General features: G+C 37.8%; 1 protein-coding gene across 1 annotated transcript; it reads right to left on the bottom strand.

Moving 5' to 3' along the window:
* Nucleotides 1-6,331: 6,331 nt before the first annotated feature.
* LOC101862082 (sugar transporter SWEET1) lies at nucleotides 6,332-25,396 on the bottom strand. The gene is made up of 8 exons (XM_013082581.2): nucleotides 25,103-25,396; nucleotides 21,231-21,330; nucleotides 18,841-18,918; nucleotides 17,381-17,504; nucleotides 15,828-15,989; nucleotides 14,506-14,625; nucleotides 13,558-13,694; nucleotides 6,332-11,874 (listed from the first exon to the last, which is right to left on the bottom strand). Exons 2-7 carry the CDS (start codon nucleotides 21,296-21,298, stop codon nucleotides 13,590-13,592), a joined length of 657 nt encoding a protein of 218 aa, XP_012938035.1. The 5' UTR covers nucleotides 21,299-21,330; nucleotides 25,103-25,396; the 3' UTR covers nucleotides 6,332-11,874; nucleotides 13,558-13,589.
* Nucleotides 25,397-26,330: the final 934 nt, after the last annotated feature.

Raw genomic sequence — 26,330 nt, 5'->3', positions numbered from 1 at the left:
TCCTCGAGAAATGTTTTGTCTTGTGATTCGTTGAACAAGTACGTTATAAGTTCTTCGCAGCTTATTAGGCTTACTTGGCTAATCTTTAATCCTATAAAGGCCTGTCTAGTGTTTTACGGCATTTACGCATCAGGCCTAGATCTAACTAAACATAGAGACGACGGACCAGCCACGTGGCTTTCCAAGCGACCACCCCCGAGCGTAAATTCATGCAGAATCATCCTCGAGAAATGTTTTGTCTTGTGATTCGTTGAACAAGTACGTTATAAGTTCTTCGCAGTTTATTAGGCTTACTTGGCTAATCTTTAATCCTATAAAGGCCTGTCTAGTGTTTTACGGCATTTACGCATCAGGCCTAGATCTAACTAAACATAGAGACGACGGACCAGCCACGTGGCTTTCCAAGCGACCACCCCCGAGCGTAAATTCATGCAGAATCATCCTCGAGAAATGTTTTGTCTTGTGATTCGTTGAACAAGTACGTTATAAGTTCTTCGCAGTTTATTAGGCTTACTTGGCTAATCTTTAATCCTATAAAGGCCTGTCTAGTGTTTTACGGCATTTACGCATCAGGCCTAGATCTAACTAAACATTACACGCAGTCATTGAAACTCAAACACCAGTCAGAAACCTTCTCTCAAAGATACATTCCCAGTGACCAATCAAATAACATTCCAGTCCCCCCCCTCCAACATCTAACCGACCAGCCCTCGACCAAGACCTTTGAGCAGTGGAAAGTAGGGTGTGTAAACGCTGTCCATCATTCTCTTTGTACGGCGTGAGGGGCACTCTCACCAAATACCCGGTTTTCTAGTAAATTCTAGGCTCGTCTTATGCAGGCTGTGCAGGTTGTTGTGAAAATTTCCCCTTGCCAAGCTTAACTTGTCGGCGTGTTTTGCGGATCGGAGCGTGCGTTTAGACGGAGTGACCGTGCGTTTGTACATCTAAATTATATAGTAAAAAACCTGTCAGAGGATGAAAGCGTGTGTTTGAGCGGAGCTTGCTTTTGTATGGCGTGCGTTTAGGCGGAGACTACTGTAAGAGTTTTATGGTGCTTGCAACACAATAAGGTCATATAAGTGCCGAAGATTAGAAGTTTTACAAGAGAGTAACAAACACAAAAAAAGAAGGAGGGGAGATAGAGAAGATAGATTTTTTTTATAGGAAAGAAGGAGCAGACCACACCCTCTATTGTGGCTAAGTGAGCAGTGAGTTCTGACTCAAAGTCAAAGTAGTGTCAAACAAGTGTCGGTGACACGGTGTTAAGATTGGTGGTCAATGGGGTGTTTTCTTGAGAAAGAAACGACAACCCTAGCTAGAAAAACAGGGCGCTGCACAGTGGCGACCAGCAATGGCATGTTTGTGACATTATTGTTCTGTATTGGTATGATTTTGCTAATTTATGTATGTATGTATTTCTAATTGGATCAAACGTCTCAGATGAAGGCTCAAGACCAGAAATTCTCTCCAGAATCGCCCAAACAACAGCTGCTCTGTCAAAACCGAAGTCTATTTGGAGGGACAGAAACATCACGCACAACTAAAAAATCAGACTAATGCGCTCACTGGTCATCTCAATATTTTTATAGGCCTGCGAGTTGTGGACACTGACAGCAGAATTAGAGAAAAAGATTCAGACCACAGAGATGGGATGTTGCCGCAGACTCCTTGACATCTCGTACAAAGACCACGTTTCAAATGCTGAGGTACGAAAAAGAATCACCAACGCAGTGGGGCAGCATGAAGATCTACTGTCCACAGTGAAGAGACGACAATTAAAAAGTTATGGGCATGTCACAAGATCCACAGGACTTGCCAAAACAATCCTGCAAGGAACCGTACAAGGAAAGAGAAAGAGAGGAAGGCAGAGAAGGAGATGGGAGGACAACTTTACAAAGGGGACAGGAAAGACGATGGGTGACAATCTGAAGAAAGCAGAGGACAAAAATAGATGGCCAGAGCTGGTTTTCAGATGTAGTGGTGCCCCCATGGTTGCCCCAACCACGGGATAGAAGAAGAAAAAGAAGAAGTATTTCTAATTATGTACTCGTATATGTGCTTGTTTGGCCACTGTAACCCAATTTTCACCACGGGGATCAATAAAATGTAATTTGATTATCATTTTCTTCGTTATTATATTGACACTATCGAAGACATCCATCTATCTTAGAAGTTAGAAGACCCCTTTTCTCCTGACAACGGATGGCCGTCTTGAACAATTTCAACTGTATAAAGTATTAGTAGTAGTAGAGACACACAGAGAGAGAGAGAGAGAGAGACACAGGACCGTAACTCAACACAATGGCAACCACATAACACATCTAATAATAATAATAATAATAATATATTGTGTATAGCAAGCACCAAATCAGTTGAAACTTGTATCCATTTGCTCTTAAAAACTTTTTACTGCACCATGTCAAACGCTCACAATGGCTTCATGAACCAAGTTCAAACCGGCAGAACTGTGGCATGGTGAACTTTACAACATAAAAACAAAGGCAACAAAAGCAATAGGAAAACAGCCCACAATTCAAATCAGTGTCTAGATCCTAAAAAATGTACTTTTCACTTTATAGTGAACTCTTGACGACACAAGATGGCAGAAATAAATTATCAATGATAACTAAAGCAGAACAACTGTAGAGCAATACAGAATGATGCAGAGAGCATTGCAGTGCATGTTCTAGCAATAGTTTTTGCGTAGAAGTCAAAGTTTTTGGTCAGCGTGCAAAACGAAATGCCAGAAATGATCTAAGGTGACACAAGAGAACGTAACAATAAATTCCGACACCAAGAGATCATCTCAGTGAGTAGGAATGTAAGGTTGTGTAAGCCTGCAAATTTCAAAAGCATGCGTTAAAGTATAGATCCATCTGAAGTGTAAAAATGTACCGAAAAATTCTCCCACTGAGCAGTTTTTATCAATGTTATTATGGAAAAAAATATTTAAAGGTGTCTTACTCATTGACCAAATGTTATCAAAACATCTCCAAGAAAATAAAAAGTACATGTCCATTACCATCAATTCCAAGTTTTACTTTTAAATCACAAAATAGATACATGTTATATATACATAATATATACACACACACACATATACAATGCACCTTCATATCTGGACCTAAGAAAACCATACAGAAATCATTTCCCACATGGCATCAAATCTCATCATAATAACTCAACAACCAAAAGGGGACAGGGCTTGTCCGTTCAATATCATTCACATAATTATATTACAATGGTGAAGAAGGCTGTGAACAGACAACAGGAGATGTTGACCATGGAAAAATACTGTGGAGTTTAAAAGAAAAGGTCCTCCCTCTCAAACTAAATTAATCACATATGACATAAACAGCCCTCCCTCCCCCCCAAAAAAAAAGAAAAGAAAAAAAAAAAGTTACCAAAAATAGAGTCTGCAATAAGTCTTGTCTATACCAACTGAATTACAAATTTCTATTAAAAAATTAGCTCATTGAATGTCGCTTGTGCACCAAACTCTTAAAATCTCTTCCTCTCCAAAGTTTCAGACTCACACAAACCATTATTTTATGATCAGATTTTATTTTTACTCTATCTGATCGGATAGGAAGTTTATTTCCTGGCAGTTGGGCCCTAAATATATGTAAAACACATCTAAATCTCTTTTAAAAATATAGAAGAGATTATATTTTTTTCATATTACAGTGAGAAATGAAAAAATGGCCGTCAAAATAGCCTAGTCGCTGTAAGGAAAATGGTCTCTCAAGGAAAGATTTAAAGTTGTCATACCTGCACTAAATGACTGGAGTCAGTATGATGCTTTCCACTTAAAATTTTTATAAACGCAGAGAAGGTAACAGATTATTATTTCTGGTAGCAGCACCAATGAAAAAGAGCAAATGCTGTGTGCATAATTTTAGCTCAATATATATATATTTGTCCATGAAAGCAATCAAAAAGATATATAAATAAAAAGTTCAATGGCAACAGAAACATTTCAATGACTTAGCTAAAGCATCATCCTTTTCAGCTACTTAAAAGCCATACACGTCTTTTCTTTGTTTAAATGTAACCATGAATATGAGAGATAACAAATTCTGAGCACTTTCATTCAGCAGAAAGGGCAAAAAAGTAGCTCTCTGGTCAAATTAAAATTTTGTGTCTGCGCTTCTTTAAAATGACCATTCATTTAGGCTGAGACTATTATTCACGACAAAAATAGAAAAAAAAGACAATTCCCTCTGGGTCATAGTCAAGATTTAAGGCACGACTCATGATATACATGGAACTCCTTCGCCACAGGAGATAACATGGAGCTCCCACATCACAGGAGAAAACAACAATAATACAAGTCAAAACATCAAATTGAACAAATACTGAGGCCAAAAATGGAACAACTGATGTCAAGCTGTAACCACACCGGGAGGCAGCATATATGGCACAACAGCCCTGGCAGGGCCACACACGGCAGAGCATTGTGTAGACTGAGTAAATATAATGCACTTTCGCAGAGCTTGACAAGATAAGCGTTCAACAAAAGCATTAAAGGAAAATGTTTATAATTGGTAAAATTGCGTCATGATCAAAACCAATAAAAGCTTTTTGGCAAGAGGATCAAATGGGACCCAAAACATAGCACCAAGATGATCAAACCATCCCCAAAATTAATTGAAGATTGAATGTACTGGCATTGAAATAAAATTATCTTTCATCAAAGTTTCCTATATTTAAATAGACTGACGACTGAAACATTATGGCAAAAAATCATCTAAAAAAAACAACTCACTAAAATGTGCATACCCTGTTTCATTAACTCATTCGCTACGCCGAGCCGTGGGGGGCGGCGCGTCTAAAGTGCCGTCAGTACGCTAAGCCGCCCCCGGCGGCTCGAGAACCGATCTTCAATTTTAGCTCAGATTCTATTCCAATCCACATATCCATGTTAAAATAAAGGTCATAATATAATGTTGACTTCCGGGTCAAGCATTTCCACTGAAAATCGGAAATTTAGATTCAGTTTTGAAACGCGATTTCGTAGTTAATTCGACTTTATTTTAACGCGATGCCAAAATTATAGCCCGGACACCAGTTTTTGTAATTTTACACAACAAAATCTATCATTATGTTGCTCTCTAAAGAAGTGTAGACTCTTTTTTATAATATCGATACGATTGGACTCATATTGCCAATGCACTGTTATTGAAAAATCAATATTTTTGAGTGCTAGATCTAGTTCTAGATCTAAATAGTCAAAATATTTTTTTCTCCCCAAAATCACTACTTTTTGATGAAATTACACAAAAAGTGCCACTCAAGACATGCATAGGCTTATTCCAAATGCAATTCTGAATAATTCCATATAAGATACGAGCGGGTTTTTTTCTGTTTGTGATCATTTTTCAAGATTATAAATTTTTTTTTTTTTTTTCAATATCGGATGTTATGTTCAAAATTTACAAATATTATGGAATGTAGATAAATAACTGCACACTTTTCAATATTTTCCAGTTCTATATTCATTTATGGTTATTTTGATGCATCATTTGACTAGGTGCAAACATATTTTTTGAGTTTCACCAAAGATTATAATTTTTTTAGTTTCAAATTTTATCCGCATCAAATCAAAACTGTGTTGCATAATCGTCTCTTACAGGAACCAAAGTTGAAAAATACATAAATAAACATTACAGATGTATTGTACAAACTATACTGAAAATATTGGTATGTAATACGTTGATATTTATTTGAATTTGTGGCCCGAAAGACCTTTTAACTGCCCATTAGTCATCATCTCTTTCGCTCTCCTGAAAAAAAATTCGTCCACAAGCCGAAAATAATACGTAGCGAATGAGTTAAGTCTACTGTTAGAAGAATTTTGGCATAAGGAGGAAAGAAACAAAAACCATCGACATAAAATCATTAGTCTCACAACATTTACCACATTTTTAACACAAATAAGCTAAAGTAGGAGTGGAAATGTATACAAAACCAAATTAGCGAAAGAGTTGACATACTGGCTACTCCTTCGATCAGAAACACAGTGATTAATTAACTTCCTGCAGTTATGAACTGAAGGAGAAAACACTTCCACAAAACTCATCCTTAAAATCTGAGTTACAATTATACTTATAGTGGTCCACAAAAGTTTTTTCTTTGAGGGGGAAGGGAGTCCTTGTAACTAATAATGACAGGCTACATCAGCTCATGATGCACACCTATGCATATATCTTGAGCACTTTTCGATATTTGACTAACTGATTCTAGTGAAAGAAAAGATCTCCAGGCATACTGTTTACACACAAATTGACTTATGAACTTGTAGAAAAAATGTATTTTTTGCAACTTAAAGACTGTTGGAATATCCAATTCACAAGGAAAATTGTGCATAAAAGAGTATTACCATATTCTAACATTTCAAAAATACTGGACAGATACTAGGAGGAAAATGATTATGAATGTTTTACATAGCCACATAGCCATCCATATCATAATGAAGATCACATTGGAGGCAGGCTGCTTTGATCCTGCCAGTCAGGGCCAACATCTCCAATGTGGGACAATACCCCTCATCAAAAGACAGCTATAGTCACTAAAATGTATTTTCTTTGAGGGAACTGAACTTGTGTCTTTTGTGCTCAAAGTGAAGAGCATAACCAGAGTACGAGAGATGTTGACTTTATGAGGAAAAAGTAGACAAAAGAAAGGGAGTGATCAATAAACTTTCAGGGTCCTTTCTGGCAAGTACAAGCCTCCCATCAAATTGTGACCTCAGTGCTTTCTTGTTGTATTACCTTTTTTTTTAAAACAGTTAAAATGTGACTTCTTCTTAAGCTCACTCTTTGCTATGAACTGTTTTCACTGTTATTAAAAATGGAGATACGACAAGAAAGCACTGGGGTCGCTAAATGGTAACACTATGCCATGACTATTTTGTCGTAGAATTAAGATGTACAAGACTCCACTTTCATTTGCCACTGGAAACAACATTAACAAAAAATTTAACTTCAGTTTTCATGGTTAGAATAAAGATGAATCTGATGAAATGCAATTTTCCTCTATAATCTTTCAATATAGTATGTGTCACAGAGTCTGGGGGGGGGGGGGGGGGGGGACACTGTGGGAATGCATGTTATTGCTCTAGATGATTCTCAATTATTTGTTAAATACATCGAGCCCCCCCCCCCCCCCCAAATAAAAGTGAGTTATTTTAACTTGGCAGTCCAATTTTTTAAAAAACCCAACTGTTCGGCCAAAGAGCCATTACACAACAAAGCAAACACATATTACTCCTGCAAGCAAATTTTATGAAAAGCATTTATTCTAATCTACGAAAAAATCCCAACCAGTTATTAAAAACTACCATTCTGAAGCAGTTTTGTTTGAAAAGAAAAGCTACTAATATGCTAACAACTATCTTGACACAAAATAGAAGAGCAAGCGTAGCATGGGCACGCACGTGTGTATGTGTGTGAGTGTAAACATACGGGTTTGTGCTTTCTTTTAATACTTATCACAGACAATAGCAAACCAACCAAACAAAATTTACCATAAAATTGTCCCTACATCTTCAGGTAATATCAGAATGGTGAAAGTTTGACCAATGTATAAACTGTTGCTAATATCAACCAATGCCCATTCTTTTTTTCATTTGAAGAGCACAGGGACAGAAACATTAATATACACTTTATGATTTTACCAATCACAAAACTCAGATTTTAATAAAGAATAACAAAGCGGAAATAGAATTACAAATGGATCGAACTTGAAGACCAGACCTTCTTTTAACTTGATTTACAGGAAAGCACATGAAGCAAAAGACAAAGAATAACAAATAAGACATAGAACTCATTATGATTCATTCATAGAAACGAAAACTGCGGTAACAATGTGATTATGTTCTATTTACTATTCAGTAACACATTCCCAAGGATCACAATGTAGTCCGAGTTTGAAGAAAAATGAAAGTCGGTCTAAAGAAATCAGGAACATATTGCCCCTGGCATATTTTGAGGTTTTGTGCCTTTCTGAAAGATGGGATATTCCTGAAAATCATGCCTCTAAAATTTTTCAATTATCTTTTTAAGAAGATTAGATATTGCATTTTGAAGTAAAAAAATGTGGAAAGGTAAGAATTGAGAAAAAACGCTTTCGAAGTTACACCAACAATCAGACGTGTAAGTGTTCCGGCAATTGCCGCAATTCCGGAAATTTTGACTCTGACTCAATTTTTTCCGCCCCAGCCTGATTATATGTCTCCAGCCGGCAAAAATTTTCAGGTGAAATTTATTATTGTGGCAATATGAGAACGGAAATGCAAACTAAGAAAAAGACGACGCTTTTCCGGCGGCAAATTGCATTTCCCTGAGGCTATAAAACGAAGGTGTACGCAACAAATGAACCACATGAGTCGATCATCGTGTCACTGGTGTGCTGTTTTGCGTGGTTACTATCCTTGTGAGTGCTCTTTCAAAGATGAGCTCTTCTTTCTGCAGGAAAAGTTTTTGTTTTTATTTAGAAGCCAGAATGTAGATCTAGTGCTGTTTCAGTTTGACTTCTGTTTCTGCCAGGGAAAAGTTTTTTGATTAGAACAAGACTACATCTAGATCTATTTGTGTGTTTCATTGTGACTTGAGTCAGTGATTGTTGGAGCATTCACTTCCTCCTGCAATTGCTCCTCACTTAATCAAATTGTTACAAAATCTGGCACATGACTATCAGGCCCTCCAGAAGCTACCAATAGAGTGACAGACAGCTACGCACAAATTAAAGTATGGACTGCATGAGCTGGAAGAGAAGCGGTGGGTGAAGAACCTTCAGGAAGTGCCATTCCCTATAAATGTGGATGAATCCTCAAGGAAACACAACAAAAAACGTCTGATGAATGTCTTAGTTTGCTTCCTTGACAAAGACTTAGGTAGAAGTGTCACTCATCTGTACTGCACAGTGGAACTGCAAACTGTAAATGCCTCTACAGTATATACAGCCATCTCAGAAAGGCTTTTTAATGAAGACAAAATACCTAAGGAGAACCTCATCTCTATTCTTTCTGACTCCGCAGCCTACATGTGTGGCTCTGAAACTGGCTTTCAGGCACGAATGAGGTGAAGTGTCCCTCACCTTTTGGATATTGATGGTGATGTGTTCCACCATACATGAAATTCTGGTACAGCTATGATCCAGAGAAGGATTTTCCTCTTCTTTTGGACAATTTTCACAAAGACTTTTGTCTTTCCAGCAGACATTCGGGAAGATTTTTTTGACTCTCTGCAGCATTTTAGGTTGCCGAGAGCAACTGCCAAAGGAGCGAGTTGGCCATTGTTGGCTGGCATTGTTAAATGCTACCCTTCCCTTTCAAGAATTGAAACACCCGGACACCCCCTCACCCTTGCCCTCATGAATTATGCTTGGCTGTCTGCTTAAGACAAGGATTTGTACAAGCAGCAAATACTGGACATCTTTTCAACGCATCATGTAACACCTGCTGGCCGTCAGAGAGTGTATGATATCCTTTGCCGTTTGAAGACTAAAAATATGACACAGCACGGGAAGCCAAGGAAACAGAAGGTTTGTAAAAGGCTTTTTGATAGGAGGAGAGACACAGACTTACATGGAGCCACAGTTATTACTGTTCTTTCCCTGTTCAAACGTTTTGTTTTATGCTTTGAGCAGAAGGAACCTTTGGTTCATAAACTTCATGATACGGTTCTGGATGAATTTAGAAACTTACCAAACATTTTATTTGTGAGGGCTGAAATCATCAGGGAATCTGGGAAGGCACTGGGCTTATTAGACCTCAAGGACTTGGCCAAGCTGCTCCCAGTCCAACATGTGTTGACAGGAGGGTGTGCGCAATTCCTAGAAATACTTCCAGTGAAGGAAAGCACTGTGTTCAAAAGGGGACTCCAAGAAGCATACACTGTGACAGCACAATGTATGCAGCAGAAGCTGCCACTCCGAAACCCCCTTCTAGAGGTCCTTTATCTCCTGGACCCAGTGGCCTTTAGACAGTCAGACACAGGAATTCAACTAAAGAAATTGTTTTTTTTCAAACATTGATGCCTCGAATTTCAAAGATAAAATCGCGAGCTTACAGGCAGAAAGCAGGCTACAGGCGAATTTAAACATGCCTCTGGATGTTTGGTGTGGTCATGCTTTCAAGCTCCAGAAATATTCCAGTGTAGAGAAAGTTGTCACTGCCTGCTGGTTTAACAGGCCCAAAGGTGGAAGCATCATTCTGCATGATGAACAATATTATTACTGACATAGCCACAAAAATGGCAACATCAACTTATCGTTTAGGCGGCCACCAATTATTTTCTACTGGCCCACAACAAAACAACCCTGGAATTTTACAGGAGGCACGATCCAGTCACTGGTATATCATATACAAAAGTCCTACCTTAAGTCCCAGGAAGCAGTGGAGAAAAGGGAAGCTGACATTGCCCAGAAGAAACTGATTGCAAGTGTTGATAAGCCCCAGCCCCAGACACTGAAGAGAAAAGCAGTACCTCTTTTGCCCACTTCTAAAAGGGTAACACCGTAGAATCCCATCACCATATAGCACAATCCTGATGCCCGTGGATCTCAATATCTGAGTAAGTGATACCCAGCTGAGTTACTATCTGTTTTCAAAAGACAATACAGATATTCTTTTTGGTTTGATATTTTACATTTCAAAGCTGAAAATGCCTAGATGGCAGTTTAGAAGCCTTAATTTGTCAAAATTCTCTTAACACCAGACTCCCATAGTTAGATCGGATTACACTACACACCTTTAGATTTTCATTTTTCTGAGGGCTACTTGCACGTCTGTAATATTGTTTTTTAATATCTCAATGCAAAAATGGAAAATATATTGAGAAAAGATATTTTAAAGTGGTTATTACAAGAAACAGAGCCTGACTTGTTTTCTTAAATAGTTGGGCAATTCCCGGGTATGTATAACTTAAAATTGAACAGAACAGACCACACTGACTATAGCAACAAATTCCCGATTTCTTCAGACCGGCTTACAAATGAGAAGGTATCTGACAGTAGCTGCCGTGACACATCTGACTTCACTTTGCAAGGCTGAAACACTTTTGAGGAGTTTGACAAAGGAAAGCTAGAATCAAAAGTAACAAGGAAAAACAATTGGAACATTCATTTCATGGTAACATACAGAGAATAGTTTAGTGGCTTTCAGTAAAATTTATACAAGTGCAAAATGTAATTTGACTTTACGGGATTATATTTACAAATGATTCCAACTGAACTGAAAATATTCACTATCACTTATTCTCTTTTCCATAACACATGAACTAATAATGGGATTTAAAAAAAAACAATTTCCCCCATTTTTCAGGATTTACTCCCAAAGTACCTCTTTTTATCATTATTTTAATTTAGTAAAAAAAACAACAACACACAATGCGTGGCAATTCTTTCCTTTGTCCTGCAGTAAATTTGACTTCACTGTTTCTGCATTAGGCCACTCCACACAATTTTATATTCTGGTCAAAGAATCAAAGCAAACAAAGTAATATGCAGTAGTGATAAACATAAAACTACAAAAATGTGTTCCACAAACATCTGACAACAACCTCCACAACTTTTGCCTTTAGGCAAGACAAAAGGGTCTGAAATGCTCTTGATATCCAAATACACAAGGCAAGGCAAAAACATCACATCAAGTGAGATAAAACAATATGTTTGTAGCATAAACCAGATTGCTAATGCACAACATCCCTTAGAGATAGTAACAATGAGAAAATCAGCATCAACATTATGTACAGTGAGTACTCATGTCATCTGTTGTCTTGGGGGAGGGGGCGGGGTGGAGAATGGGAGGACAATCCACTTATGGCAGCACTCAGCTCTCAGGTTTATGGCTGACTTCATATGGAGCATTGTCTGTTGAAAAAAATCATAACAGGTTAAGGACAAAGTAGACCGTGAACATTCGAGAACTAATCAAATTTTTTTTCTCCATCAGTTCACAAAATGACACAGGACACTCATAGACATTTGATAGAGAGATCAATGGATGGACTGAAAGACAAACAGACAGATATAATATATTTAAATAGATAGGGAGTAGAGCAATGTGTTAAAGTAAATATAATATATTATACAGACTTGTTTGATGCTATCTTTCTCCAAGCCCTATTAAAAAGGTCAGAAACAGAGGAAACAGTGAAGGAAAGGAGGGAAGGAGAAAGAACCACATGGCAGGAAAAAGTGCGCAAAGCAGTGATAAGAGTGACATTTTAAAAAGTTCATAACACCTTAGTAGCTGAATCTGCACTAGCCTATCACCTGTCCAGGACCCTTTTGGAGAACTGTATGTCTCAATACTGTAATTTGCATAACTCCAGCTACTGCCCGCAGTTAGAAGGTGCCACTGATAGGTCCTACGATATCTTTTTCCCTCTATTAATTCTGTCTGATTTGATCAAACGCTAAATGACTGGCGTTGTGTTGATGTGCCTCTCTTTCCCCAAACAAACAACATCCAGTTACTTGCAAGCATCAAACAATATACAAATGTTTCTAGCAACTCACTCTATTTTTACTTTTTTAAAAAATTTTCTGTTCTCTTATACAGCATGGTATCAAGGGAAGATGCAATTGTTGGGACAAGGGCCTCAACCTTACAGTGTTGGATTGTCTTGGTTATTATCTCAGTTTTAGTTTAAGTAGAGTTTTACAGCACTTGCAACACAATAAGATCATATAAGTGCCGAATATTAGAGTGTTACAAGAGAGTAACAGGCGAAAAAGAAGGAGAGAGTTTTTTAACTTACACCTGTCTGCATTTGTTTCAATGAGGTCATGAATATATAAAGTTTCCCCTTCAACCGGAAATAAAAAATATGAAATTTCATAAAAGAACCCCAGTCCAGGAGGACAAGTCACACACTGCTGGTTTCAGAGGTGTTCAACTGTTCTGCAGTAAGCTGACAAAACACAATTTTTTATTCACAGCAGTTTTGAGATATAGATGGGTTTTTTTGTCAGTGTAACCATTAAAAAACAGGCGTTCTTCTGAAATTTGAATTCTAATTTGTTTAAAAACTATTCAGTTTCAATTTGCTTTTTTCACATAAGTAGGGTAACTGATCAGGCTTTCGATTGAGCAAATTAAACAATTTGACGCCGAAAATGAAAAAAGGTGTTTTGTCAGCTTACAGCAGTGTTAATTCCACTTGACAAAATACAGCAATTTTCTCCTGTTTGCTCTCTAATAAAATAATGTTTATAAATAATGACCAACAAACATCAGACTCCTGGCATGAAACAGATCGTGCAAAAATCTTTAGTCTCTTCAACTTTTAAAACCAACCACAAAGATAATGCACAGACTGAGATCAGTTCTAGAGTTGTTAGACGCAATCCCTCACTTTATCTTAGTTTTAGTAAGAATTTTACTGCACTTGCTAGACGATAAGGTCATATAAGAGCTGAATATTAGAGACGTTGCAAGAGAGGAACAAACACAAAAAAGGAGGAGGAGAGATAAGGATGATAGATGTTTGATAAGAAAGACGAAGCAAACCGCACCAGAGCATCCGCCAACCATCCACTCTCACTCACTTTATCCAACATGACTTAAATGAGGTAAGAATTCAAGTGTTGACTATAGATGGCCGTCCTCTTTTGTGCTTGAAACCATAAACAACGAATAAAGAAAGTTGAAGAATTCCAAGTACGCCTCCGATAAAGTTCGGAAACTGAAATAAAGAATCAAAATAACAATTTTCATCAATCTTCAAGAAGGAAACATCCAGTGTAATAAGTTCAGATTACGAAACAATGAATAAAATATAAAGAAGTGGGCTGACACCAAGATTGATTTGCACATCTTTTCCAACATTACAGCATCACCATCAATATCACATCCCCATTTTCATGTTTTGTTTTTCTTGAAGCATATCAACTTGTACCATGATGGCACATTTTTACGTAACTTACAAATCTCAGCACCTAAATTGGGACCAAAATTACCCCCCAAAACATCGAGAAGTGGGACTGGTTTTGGTGTAGTGTACGTAATAAGGCTCTCAAAGTCCTGATTGCCCAATCCTGGACAGTCCCAGGAAATTCAGGGCAGTTGGCAAGCCAGGAATTGTGAATTTTTCATTGAGTTGGATAAATATCAAATACGAAAGACAGTGCAAGCATATGAACATTAAGAGTACTGTTTGACCAAAAACAACAAATTATATATTTTCCAAGACCAATTTCAAGGAAATTTTTATTTTGAGAGAATTTAAAAAAATAAAAGGAACAATCAACAAACCCTTCATTGAGGCTGATTTCACTTCACTGGAAGAGCAAAGACAGCAGGACTAAAACTTAGCTTTTATTTCCTCCGACACTGTGCACCATTTTACTTGACATCTCTTTAACTTGAAAGATAAAAGAAGCTCTCAATTTAGTGTGAAACCCGAAGTCCTTTAAGAGAAATTGATTGCTCGTGAAATTGTCTTTGATGCAGTTGATAAATTTTGAGAGAAATCACAACGTTCTGCAGATACTTACTGTGACAAACTTATCTTGTATTGCTAATCCATAGAGAGTCCACTCAACAGCAGACACAAAATTGATGAGACACAACGGTAATGATATAGAATCTGTTGACTTGTGGCGAAGCACCTCAGACTGAGAACAAAAGTTACATATTATTTTAAATACAATCAGCCAAACTGACATAATCTCTGCCATAAAAGTACACTCCCCTTTCAAATCAACAGAAATGATATTCATATCGAGGCTTATACAAACCTAACTCAGGAAAATTAAAATTTGTTATACTGCAAGGGAGAAGCAAAATGACTGGGGGAATTCAAGGTGCGATCGAAATAGTTTTAGACAGCCACCCTTTGTCAGGGAGAAAAGTGGCTTTACTAGACAGGTGGTTGTCTTACACAGTGCTATTATAATGTAGAAAATACCCAAGAGAGAAAATGTGAAGAAGCAGAAATAATTAAAGAACTCATGTGGTAAACCAACATGTCTTCTATGGTTGCACAAGTCATGGAGAGGAAACACCCTTGGGGCAGGGGAGAAAAGAACCATTCTAAAGTTAGGTATCAAGACTGGAATATTTATTAACCCTTTGGCTGCTGAATTTTTCATTGCATTATTTCCCCTGAATGCTGAATTGAAATTTCAGACAGAGAACTTTTATTTCCTTCATAACTTTCTTATTCTTCAAAACTTTATATGAGTATAAAAGTAAAATGTGTGGCAAATTGGATGAAGTATATGAATAAGTGGAGAATTTTTTAAAATCCTGTCGCATTAAAAAAATCCCAACTGTTGTTGATGTTCTTAGGGAAAATGATGACGCAGCTATGAACTCACTGTACGCTGTTTATATACTTGCTGGAAAGTTGATTGAAAGTCTATTTGAGTTACATTATTTCCCTGAGCAGCTTCAGCTGTGTAAAACCTCTCAAACTCTTTTGAATCAGTCTAAAAACACATTTGGCAGGTCTAGATCACACTAAACACCACTCTCCTGATCTGACATATATCGTAGATTTTCTTCCTGACTGGTATCTTGAGAAAATTTCACCCAAAAAACTAAATTGGCATTGTTTTCAGTCAGCGCGACACACAATTGAAAGTAGAATCAATTCTGCTTAGACTACTAGGCAGTATGCCTCAAAGTTCCGTTTTGTTGTCTTCATACATCACTTTCTACTAGGCCGATGCATATCGCAACCTGTGGTTGTGAGCAGCTTTTCGTAAAAGTTTAGTCTACGGAGACCAGTGGTTATGACCCTCATGCAAAGGTTTAATTTTGTTACTCATAGTGAAAACAATGCAGACGAGCTAAATTTCACATAAATACTTACTAGTGTAGCCATAGGAGAGGCATAGCACATAACACTGAGCACGCAGCAGTAAAGACCAAGATGTCTTGAGGCTAGCTCCACTTCCGTCTCATAAAAGTCCACATACATGAGCGGAGTAAACAATATGAATAAACCAATCAGAAGCAAGCGGTGCAAAAAGTGCTGGGGAAGGAAAATAAAGAAACAAATTATTGATGAGTTGACATTGTGATATTCACGTGTTGAAAATATGCTTCCCGATTAATTAAGTCACAAAAATAGGCATACTTTTTCTTTTAGGAACTGAGTCTGAAAAAAAAAAGGAAAGGAAAAGATTCAGACTTTTACATGTAAAAGAATTTTGACAGATCTTTTCATTTGTGCAAGGATCTCTTTGTGAATGATTCATTGCATTTGAACCTGATCATTCTTGGAAAAACAGGCAGAGCAGTTTTCAAACATAATATGACCAAAACAAACGAAAACACAATATCAACCACTTACAGAAAAAGGAACAGACCACCATCTTCCCCCAGCGAACAGAACACATACAGCTCAGTTTCCAATATAAAAGAATAAAACCAGAACTTCCTCCAATGTGTCCTTGGTGTGACTATGCATATGAGACTGAGGATCATCACCTGTTCTACTACACAGCCCTAAATGACATCAGAGGTACACTTCTCCCTCCGAGACCTAACATTGACAACACACTCTTTGGAACATTACAGCAACTGCAGCAAACGTGCACTTATCACTACATGGCATTGGACAGAAGGGTGAGGGCCCAGCTGTTGCAGGATCGATAACAACAACAACAACTTGGAACAAACTGTAGGTGCATAACATAACATGATCTTTTAAAAAAAAACAACCAATATTAGGGCTGTCTTAGTTGAGCCCTGAGGCATTCAGATTTGCAACAAAAAAATTGTGAGTTTGATACCTGGTTCTGCTGGGTATTCCTTACAGATGATACTTGGCAGTTGACAGACAAAGAATATGATAACAAAAGTCTTAATGAGCTGCTATTATGTATGTCTCCTGGGGGGAGGGTACCAAAACAATTAATTGAAATGAACAGGCCAGCAAATAGAGTGACTGAGAAGTCATGAGAATCTTCAGGGAGAGGATACATAACTATCAAACACACCTTAAAGCTAACTTTGAACAATTGACAAATGTAAGAATTGTTCCACACACAAGTTACTTCAAGACGTAATGCACCCATCCTTGCACACCAAGCATTGTCTAGCTTGAACGAACCTTTATCATCTCTCATTCTTATCTGAATGGCATGAGCGTGAGGGAATATTCGTAATGTTCAAGTCATCTTGGAAGTTTATCCCAGAATTTGTGCAGTTAAACTCTCTTACGACTTACAGTAACTGACAGCCTCAGATCCTGCCATACATTTCTTTCATTTCTATTCATGCTCTAGTCATAACTTCAGTCCATGTTTATATAATAAACAATAATCATAGTCTCAGGGGTTTCATTTCAAGAGGTGTCCATCATATAACCATTAATAAGTGTTAACCTAAAAGAGTTGGACAATACGCAAATCTTAATACCTTCTTGTTTGTGTACAAATAGTAAATACATATGTACAAAAACTGCAACACAGCGCTGAGACAGCTGGTCAAAATGACGCTTGTGATACCCATCATCAGCCCATACTTGAGCCACACACATGCACTGAAATGAAAAAGCAAAAATCTTTCAGCTCTAAGGGAAAGAAAATGGTGCATCAAATTTTGCTTTTTGTCTAGGAACACACCCAAAATTGTTGAATTTTCACAACCCCTTTGCTTTATGTAAGTGAAATAGAGGGCAAAGTTATTATTTAAGAAAGAAATAATGAAAATAGAACTGGTTTGTTTGTTTTAGCAGAGGTTTTACGGCTCTCGCAACTGCATAAGGCCATATGAGCGCCAAGGGGTGGATGTCAACAGAGAAATCCTTATAGGGAATCAGACTTACTCTAATCACCTCTCTAGCTTCAAGAGCACAAAGTCTGTTTCAACTATCAAGGCACCCCGGAAATAGCGGGTCAAAAAAGTGTGACAAACATACAAAAGAAGTAGAGGAAAAATGGCGATAGTAAGGATTTGGAAAGAAAAAGCAGCAGTTCCCTGTTGCAGTTCAGGCACAGTTATGAGCATGACATTGATGAATCAGCCCATATACAATTTACAACTCTACTGTGCATAAGAACTCGAGATGTTAATGTCTCCCCCCTTTAGGAATGATCTAAAGACACTTCGGTCAGTAGCACCGTAGCGGGGGGTGGGAAGGGTTTGAGCTTCATTGAAGCCATGATAAAAGTCATGGTACTATTTCGTAACAATACAGCACACACTCTAGGAACATTTTTTATTTGCTGAATCCAAAGCCTTTTCAGTTACCCTAATTGTGCGAAAAAATCAAAGTGAAACTGTGACTCGTTTTTGAATAGATTAGAATTCAAATTTCAGAATCATTCCATATTTAAATGGTAACGCTGACAAAAAAACCCTCTTTTTTAAAAAACTGCTGTGAAGTAAAAAAGGTGTCCTGTCAGCTTATGGTAGCTGTTTATTAGGGCTTCTGTTCAACTTTCTCTGTACCACAGTGGGTGGGCAGAGGGAGTAACAAGTACATTTTTGCTTCCTATCCATAATTTATGTTATTTATGTCTGCCTTCTTGATCATTCTTCATACTGTACCTAATGAAATGAATTTTTTGTGGTTTGTGTTCTCTTGAAAATAAAAATTGCAAAACAAAACAGTCATCGACTGCAATACTGGCAGAAATTTTCTGGACCTCCCTTTTCGTTCAATTAGTGAACTTTGTTGACGTTTTGCTGTTGTTGTAGAAACATAGTACCCAAATTACAAAATGTTGGTCATAATGAAGATAGAATTTCAGTGGGCCTCACCAGGCTGAGGAGAAATATACCATGTGGGGAACAAAAAGGAGGAAAAAAAAAAAGAAGAAAAAAAGATCTTGATCCAACATGAAATTCAAACCTTGAACTTCTGTGGAGCTTACCTGACAAAAAAAGCAATAAACGGTGCGGGTGCAACATCAGCCGTGCTTCCTTTTTGAACTATTCGAAAAGACATCTCCCTGTGAAAGTTTTGAAATGAATAAAAAATAAATAAATAAATAAACCAACATAACCCTAGTGAACCCCATAAGTCACTCACCTTCAATACAAATATCTGACCTCAGTGTCACTTTTCTCTGACGTAACTTGTCATAAAAACCTGTGCTAGGAAGTAGACAACTTCGTAGTGCAAAAACACTGCTTAACATAAAAAGCAAGGAAGAATATATACAGGTGCCAGCTGTCAGGAAATGAAGTCAATGAAAACAGCAATTTTACTTCCCATAAAGAAACATTATGAATGGATTTATAGCACTTTAAAAAAATACTAGAACATATTATATTCCTAATTAATTAAACTATTGTAATGAGACCATGCCTTATACCTTGATACATCATAAAATCAAATTTAGTGAGCAAGAAATCTCAAAATTATTATTTCACACAGATCACTCCTTAAAGAGTCAATTAAATATAAATTATGTACCACCATCAAGAGTCATGGGTAGCAGTAGATGAGAGGGTATCCAGCAATTTCACCTGTTCTAGACAGGTCATCTAAATTCTTTCACATCTTTGTGTCTTTTAATCTCTATCATCTCCAACTGTTTCGCTGTAGGAACTTTTGAAGTTCCTTTCTTTTCCCTCGTCGCGTCCAAGGTCACGCTATTCGGGGATATTAAGACTTGTTCACATGGAAAACATGGCCAAGCCATCTTTATCATCATCTGTTTACCTCTTCCAATAAGGAGTTTGTACCAGTGTGGTCAGCGAGATCATTGTTAATGACCCTAACCACCAACTGAATACAGTGGAAACCATATATAACAGGCCAGGTAATAACAGGGATCCGGTAATAACAGGGATTTTTGAAATCAGCATTTTTTCTTACTCTTTGTCTCTATTAAAAGTAATCGGCAATAACAAGGCCACATCAGAGCCCAACCAGTTATAGCAGGGACAAAGGCTTGTTAACAATGTGTAAAAAGTAAGAGAGAGAGAGAGAGAGAGAGAGAAAGAGAGAGAGAGAGAGAGAGAGAGAGAGAGAGAGAGAGAGAAAGAGAGAGAGAGTGAGTAACGCAGCGATGGAGCAAGCGCAGGCAAGACATGCCACTGCAAGCACACGCAGCGTGTGAAGCGAGAGAGGGCTGCGGTGTGCTGCAGACCTCAATCTAGCCTGAAACCTAGCAACATGCAAGCGTAATGTGTCACCAACGATGTCAAGCGCAAGAGAAAATGCCTTTTAATTGACAAAAAGTACGAAATAACCCAGGCTGTTGACAAAAAGCAAGCTCCAATGGAAAGTGCTCTGGATCGAAAGAAGATGAGACTACCCGATGCAGATGTTGTGGACCAAGCTCTTCTGATCAGGTTTAAGGAGGCAAGGAGAAAGTTCATGAGAACTTGTGGCAAGGGAAACTACCCATGAATAAGTACAGCTGGATTAGTTCACAAATGCTTATTTTCCTTGCATTTCTGATTTAACAAGGATCGGATATAACAGGACTTTTCCTCTGGTCCCACCATCCCTGTTATATCAGGTTTCCACTGTACCTGCTACCTTACTTACTGAGACATGATCTATCACTACAAACCCTCTCAGCTTTCAATCCATATATATAGGCTGTTCTCCAAGATTAAGATGAAAACAAAAGAAAAGAGAGAACATGATCTGATTTGTAATGTTTCAACGTAACACTTTGCGTCACTTGATGCAATAATGCCACTGTGCCAGGCCCGAGAAGTCCATTGCAGTCCCTCTCCTGGCTGGGGGACCAGATGGGGTATTTTGTATAACTGGCTGTGTGACTGTACATTGTTAATACCTGATTTCCAAGTGTTGTCCATGCGTCCGATATATATATGTATATATATGTGTATATATATATATATATATATATATATATATATATATATATATATATAAATAAATTAATTAAACTTGTGAATTTTCCTTGGCTTATCAACACTACCGTCTGAGATTAAAAAGCATAAATTTTAAATTGAAATGGTAATCATCTTCAGGATCATAAATGTAATATGACATATTTTCAGCCCAACAGCTTCTAAAAGGAAAAAATTAAACTCAAATGTGAATTTTTAAAAAACATCTCTAGTCATATAACAAAAAACCCAAAACTAAACAAGTAGCCCCCCCCCCCCCCCTATGCTGTGAGGACTACCTTGCGATGGTTCCTAGAAAAAATAAAATTGTAAATGAAATTTCATGCGCTCAAATCCCCAATCGTCATTTTTCAGCTTAGGGTGTTTCTGTCAGAGGTCTCGTGAGACTACACAATTTATCTCTACAAGGGGAAGAACAACTACTCACATGCCAATGAGCTGAATTGCAAATGATGTCACAGTTGCCAACACAGACAACGTAGATACAAAATCCATGGTGAAAGATGATGATTTCACTTCTTCTCAGTCTGAAGGATGAAATAGAAAAATACAAGATGAACAATTTCAAAGACACAGAGTCACAAGTGTCCGGAAATATATAAATAGCAGCAATGAAACATAAACTAGCCAGACTCTGAAAGATTTTAGAAGATCTCTATGAACAAAGGTCTTGCCCTCCTCTCTATCTTATGATCTATTAGAAAAAATGAAACTATATCCAAAATCCACTCAATTTGTTGATATCTTCTTGAAGTTTCTGAAAGAAAAAATAATACAAAAAGCGTGCACTTTCAGCAATAACAACAGCTAAACGTTGCAACAAAAACTTATCACCATGTATAGTTTACTAACGAGAAAGACGATCACAGTAATAAAAGTTTTAGTCCCGTAGTCAGTTTCAACTAATTGAACTCTGCTCTGAATGTCCTTTACATCCACAGAAATTATTATTGTCTACGAAACCTACAATTTGATCATTTCCCCCGACATCCAGATCAAGTTTCACTGGAGTGTTAATCTCCATGCCATGGAAATGAAGTTGCTGGCAAGATTGATAGAGCTAAAACCACAAAGACACACAACTGAGAACATTATGCAATGAATCTCAAAAGATTCACAAGATAGAGAAAACAACTGATGCCCCCATATAAAACAAAACCCTACAGACTACAGAGAAACACTTCTTCATCATCATCATGCATTACTGGAGATCATCTCAGGCGAAGGCAGTGTATGTTGTGGTACAGTGAAACTTATTATAAAGAGAAGTCTTCTGGCCTGACTTTCAATTTCGATGAATCTGAGTGTTTGTTTTTAAAGCAAAGTGAGCAACAAGTTGCATTGTAGCAAAGGACCTTCCATACAGCAACATATTTGTTTTCACAGACCAATGCGCGATTCATTAATTAAGTAGGTTTCGATATCAATGTCAAAACTAGCCTTTATTGTTCAGTAGCTGGGGGTAAAAGATGGGAAGGGGAGTAGGGATATATATAATGACAGTAATTAATGGGTTGATCTTTGCTTACGTGACATGTGCAGAACACTTGCATCTAAGAACCCCTCCCTATCGCCCCAAACATGCATTAACAGCCACATGTGTGCTGCCCTCCCATCCAACCTCTCCAAACCCCAGAACACGTTAAGACACATTCTATCATGTCTTAAGCGCATGTCAACAACGCATGTGTTATATGTGAAAGAAAGCTTCTGATTAGTCACATATTTTGATGTACGCATAGGCTAAGTGGAAGTGTGTGTAGTGATCAACAGTGCTGGTGAAATCAATGGTCCAATGGAATAGAGTAGATGAGGTTCATAGAGGGAGAAAAATGCGTGAAGCCACATCAGCAAGGGTAGTTCACCCCGTAGAATCAAAGTAACTTTGGTGAATCCGAGTTTGCTCATAATAATATATTAAATACATTCTATTATGCATTGTTAGGCTCATGTGTTCGTTAAATCAAAGTTACTTTGTAATTGTTGATAAGGTATAGAAAAAGTAGGGAATCCGTCTCTTTTCTTCGAATCCGAGTTCGTTATAGACTCTAGATCTTATAATTTAAGGGGAGTGTATACAGACCTGGTAACCGGGAACAAAGTCACAAAGTACACAGACCCGGTAGGGGAATTCTTTTGTGATTTCGGAAAGTTTCAGCGCCCTCTTGGCTCAGGGTAGACCTAGGTTTTTCAAGATCTATGGCCGAGGTCTAGATCTAGACAGACAGACAAATCATTTTAAATCTAGTTTCGAGGCTAACCTAGATGTAGATCTAAATGAAGATTGCGGGGAACGATAGTTTTTCCTCAGTTTTGGAGTTGGAGGAATCACAATTTGAAGAAGAACAATGTAATTTAATTTCAATCGAGCAGTCACCCTCTCTATTTCTCTTTCTCTCTCTTTCTCCCCACATATTTCCCACTCTATCTTTCTCTCGTTCGCTCCTGCCAACTGGGGCATGTCATATATATATACATTTTTCTAGCACTTCCCCCTGCTCTCTCTCTCTCTCTCTTTCTCTCACTCACACACACACACACACACACACACACTACCGGGTCTGGGCGCTGAAACTTTCCGAAATCACAAAAGAGTTCCCCAACCGGGTCTGTATACTTCGTGACTTTGTTCCCGGTTACCGGGTCTGTATACACTTTGTATAATTATTATTATAACAGTTTCACAGTCAGTCTGAATGCAGCCACAGGTTTAAAAAAGAGATGGTACAATCAGGAAGCAAATTATTTAATCTAAATTTAAAGATTGTTTTTTAAAATTCAAATGCCAAATCTAACTAGATAATCTAGATTCTTCAAGTAATGATTGAAAAAATTGACTGAACGAATGAACTCTTTTATAGTTTCAGCTTGGCGTTTAAAAAGCCTACCTAAGTACACTCTCATGTGAAATACCCTACCACAGGCCTAGATCTGGAGTCTCTTAACTCATTCTTTGTTGCCCAGGCGGACAACATACTATGTACAGGTAGATCTAGGCCTAGATCTATGCAATTCATTATTTATTTGGAAGTGGCTATCCTCACCCGGGGTGAGAATAAAAATACGATCGACCTCTCACCCCGGGTGAGACTTGCCACCGTTGGCTATTCTCACCCGGTGTGAAACAAGACCTGTTTTTCCTAATTTCGGAATACTTTCTATCGGTGTGGATGATCAAATGGGTAAAAGCAAAGAAAAAATTACGTTATAGCAGCACAAAAGTAAGCTAATTTGATCGTCTACAAAGATGCTATGGCTATTTCACTTTTAAAATCGAGCCGAACTACGCGGGTCCCCATTTTGTTTTGCCCGGAAGTTCTCGCAAGATTTACTCCTCCCCTCTTCTCTCTCTCTCTTTTTGTCTATTTCTGAATACTGTCTATCGGTGTGGACGATCAAATTGACCAAAACAAAGTTAAAAAATGATGTTAAAATGCAAAAAAGTAAATTAATTTGGTCGTCTAACACAGAATTCTACAGTGATAACAGAAAAATTGTAGAATTCTGTGCCGTGAATAAATGTTCCATTACTACTGTTAGCCTAAAAGCGTACAATTTTGTCTGTGGGCAGTAGAGAGAGAGAGGAGTAGCGCGAGAATTTCCGGGCAAAACAAAATGGCGACCCGCGTAGTTCGGCTCGATTCGAAAAGTTAAATAGCCGTAGCATCTTTGTAGACAACCAAATTAATTTACTTTTGTGTTTTAACATCATTTTTTAACTTTGTTTTGGTCAATTTGATCGTCCACACCGATAGACAGTATTCAGAAAGAGACAGAGAGAGAGAGAGAAGAGGGGAGGAGTTGATCTTGCAAGAACTTCTGGGCGGGTGAGAATAGCCACTTTCCCTAAAGTTTTTGTATTTCAGACAAAACCAAAAGGTGCCTTACTGACTTGCATGTATTTGAACCTGAATAATTACTATATCTAGATATAGATCTAGAATCTAGATCTAATGAGACCTGTGTACTTAACAGGCTTGAGTCGATAGGGCCAAACCTAGATCTAAGTACGGCTAGCCACTTCGATAGCCTTATCGGTGAACGCACACCGGGTGAGAATAGCCAAAAGACTCGCCTGCGCTATTCTCACCCGGGGTGAGAATAGAGGTGGCCTATTTGTTTACCCATGATGGCCATATGCCAACATACAGTTCAAAAGGCATTCACCAAGTGGAGACACATCATCACTCAAATCAAGTTCATCAAGTCACTCGACTGTCATCAGTGGCAGCAAATCAAATAAATGGGACTAAAAAAGGGTATAAAAATATAGATTCAGTCCACAATACAACTCCAAACCTTCAACTAGAATCTGGAGGTCCACACATAACGGATGGGTCTGTTTATCCTAGCCTACTGACAGCAACAACATAGGGACAAGCTTTCCATTGTGGACAACAAAATGTGAGCTGTAAAGAGTGTGTGTACACAAATTTACAACGAGATGAGCCATGCTGGACAGGGAAACTTCAAGTTTGTTGATAGCATGGCTCAGGATATAATCATCACAGTTTTGGGGTTGATATATGGTCATTATTCAGAAATGAGCAAGTATTTCAAGATTCCATCACACTATAATTTATATCGAAGACAGAAAACTACACGAACTTCAAGTGTAAGAAAATAATAATATATTTTCTGGATATAAAAGTAGAAGTAAAGGGAGTGCAAACTGACATCTCAAGGGGGGGTTTCCCCACGTCAACATAGCCTAGCACATTGCTTATTACGGAACAAAAACACTCGTTTATTATGTATTAATATTTAATTCATAATTGCATAATGATATTCTTGTTAAATGGTTAAGATTCAGTTTTAGCTTCCCACACTTATCATCTGAAAATGGCATTTACAAGCTAAAAGAAAAGCCAAGCGGCATGTACGTGTTACCATTCTGAAGACGAAGAAGAAGGGGGGGAAAAAAAATCATACTTTTGAACAAAATATAAATTCAAGGTAAAGAACTCGCAGTGAACGAAGAAAACGAAAGTAAAAGTATAAAAAAAGGTTGACGATCGTTCCTGTCTTCAGTTTTACTTGTTACTGCTAAACAGGTCCATGGCCATCGTATTTTCTTAGTAAAAGTACCCCCTCCCCCAAAAAAATTAAAACAAAAATTGAAATTAATAAATAAATAAGTAAATAAATAAATAAAGCTATTGGATTGCCAATAGATCTAGATCTAGATTAGAATATTAGATCTACCAGTCACTGAAAATTACAGAGACACTCCATGTACTAACATTACACGAAGTAGAGCGAGTTTAATAATACGTATAATTATTTTTTGTGTGAATATTTTACGGCGCATAAGGTCATATGAGCGCGCGGGACACATTAAACTTGTTCAGTTGGTAGGACATTTTGCCCGGGTGGCGGCCAAAGCCTACTCTTGTCGATTTTAGACCACTAAGGCATCTTTAACGTGCGCAACTTGCACACGGGACCTCCGAGACTTTTCGCCCTTGTCCGAGAAGGATAGGAGAAGATCTTTCCTACCAGAAGATCAGGGGTGTGGCTGAAAGAC

Source organism: Aplysia californica, unplaced genomic scaffold (assembly GCF_000002075.1).
Source record: "Aplysia californica isolate F4 #8 unplaced genomic scaffold, AplCal3.0 scaffold00009, whole genome shotgun sequence".
Taxonomy (NCBI): Eukaryota; Metazoa; Mollusca; class Gastropoda; order Aplysiida; family Aplysiidae; genus Aplysia; species Aplysia californica.
Note: the sequence above shows the minus strand (reverse complement) of the source record. Positions and strands in the feature narration are given on the sequence as shown.

Bases quoted from the DNA above. Each gene is read 5' to 3' on its own strand.
- LOC101862082 (XM_013082581.2), bottom strand. From the start codon at position 21,298: ATGGATTTTGTATCTACGTTGTCTGTGTTGGCAACTGTGACATCATTT. The intron at 14,626-15,827 runs GTAAGTATTTAT...TTTTGTTCTCAG, and splicing joins CCTCTCCTATGGCTACACTA to TCTGAGGTGCTTCGCCACAA. The intron at 13,695-14,505 runs GTAAGTATCTGC...TCTTTATTTCAG, and splicing joins TACAAGATAAGTTTGTCACA to TTTCCGAACTTTATCGGAGG.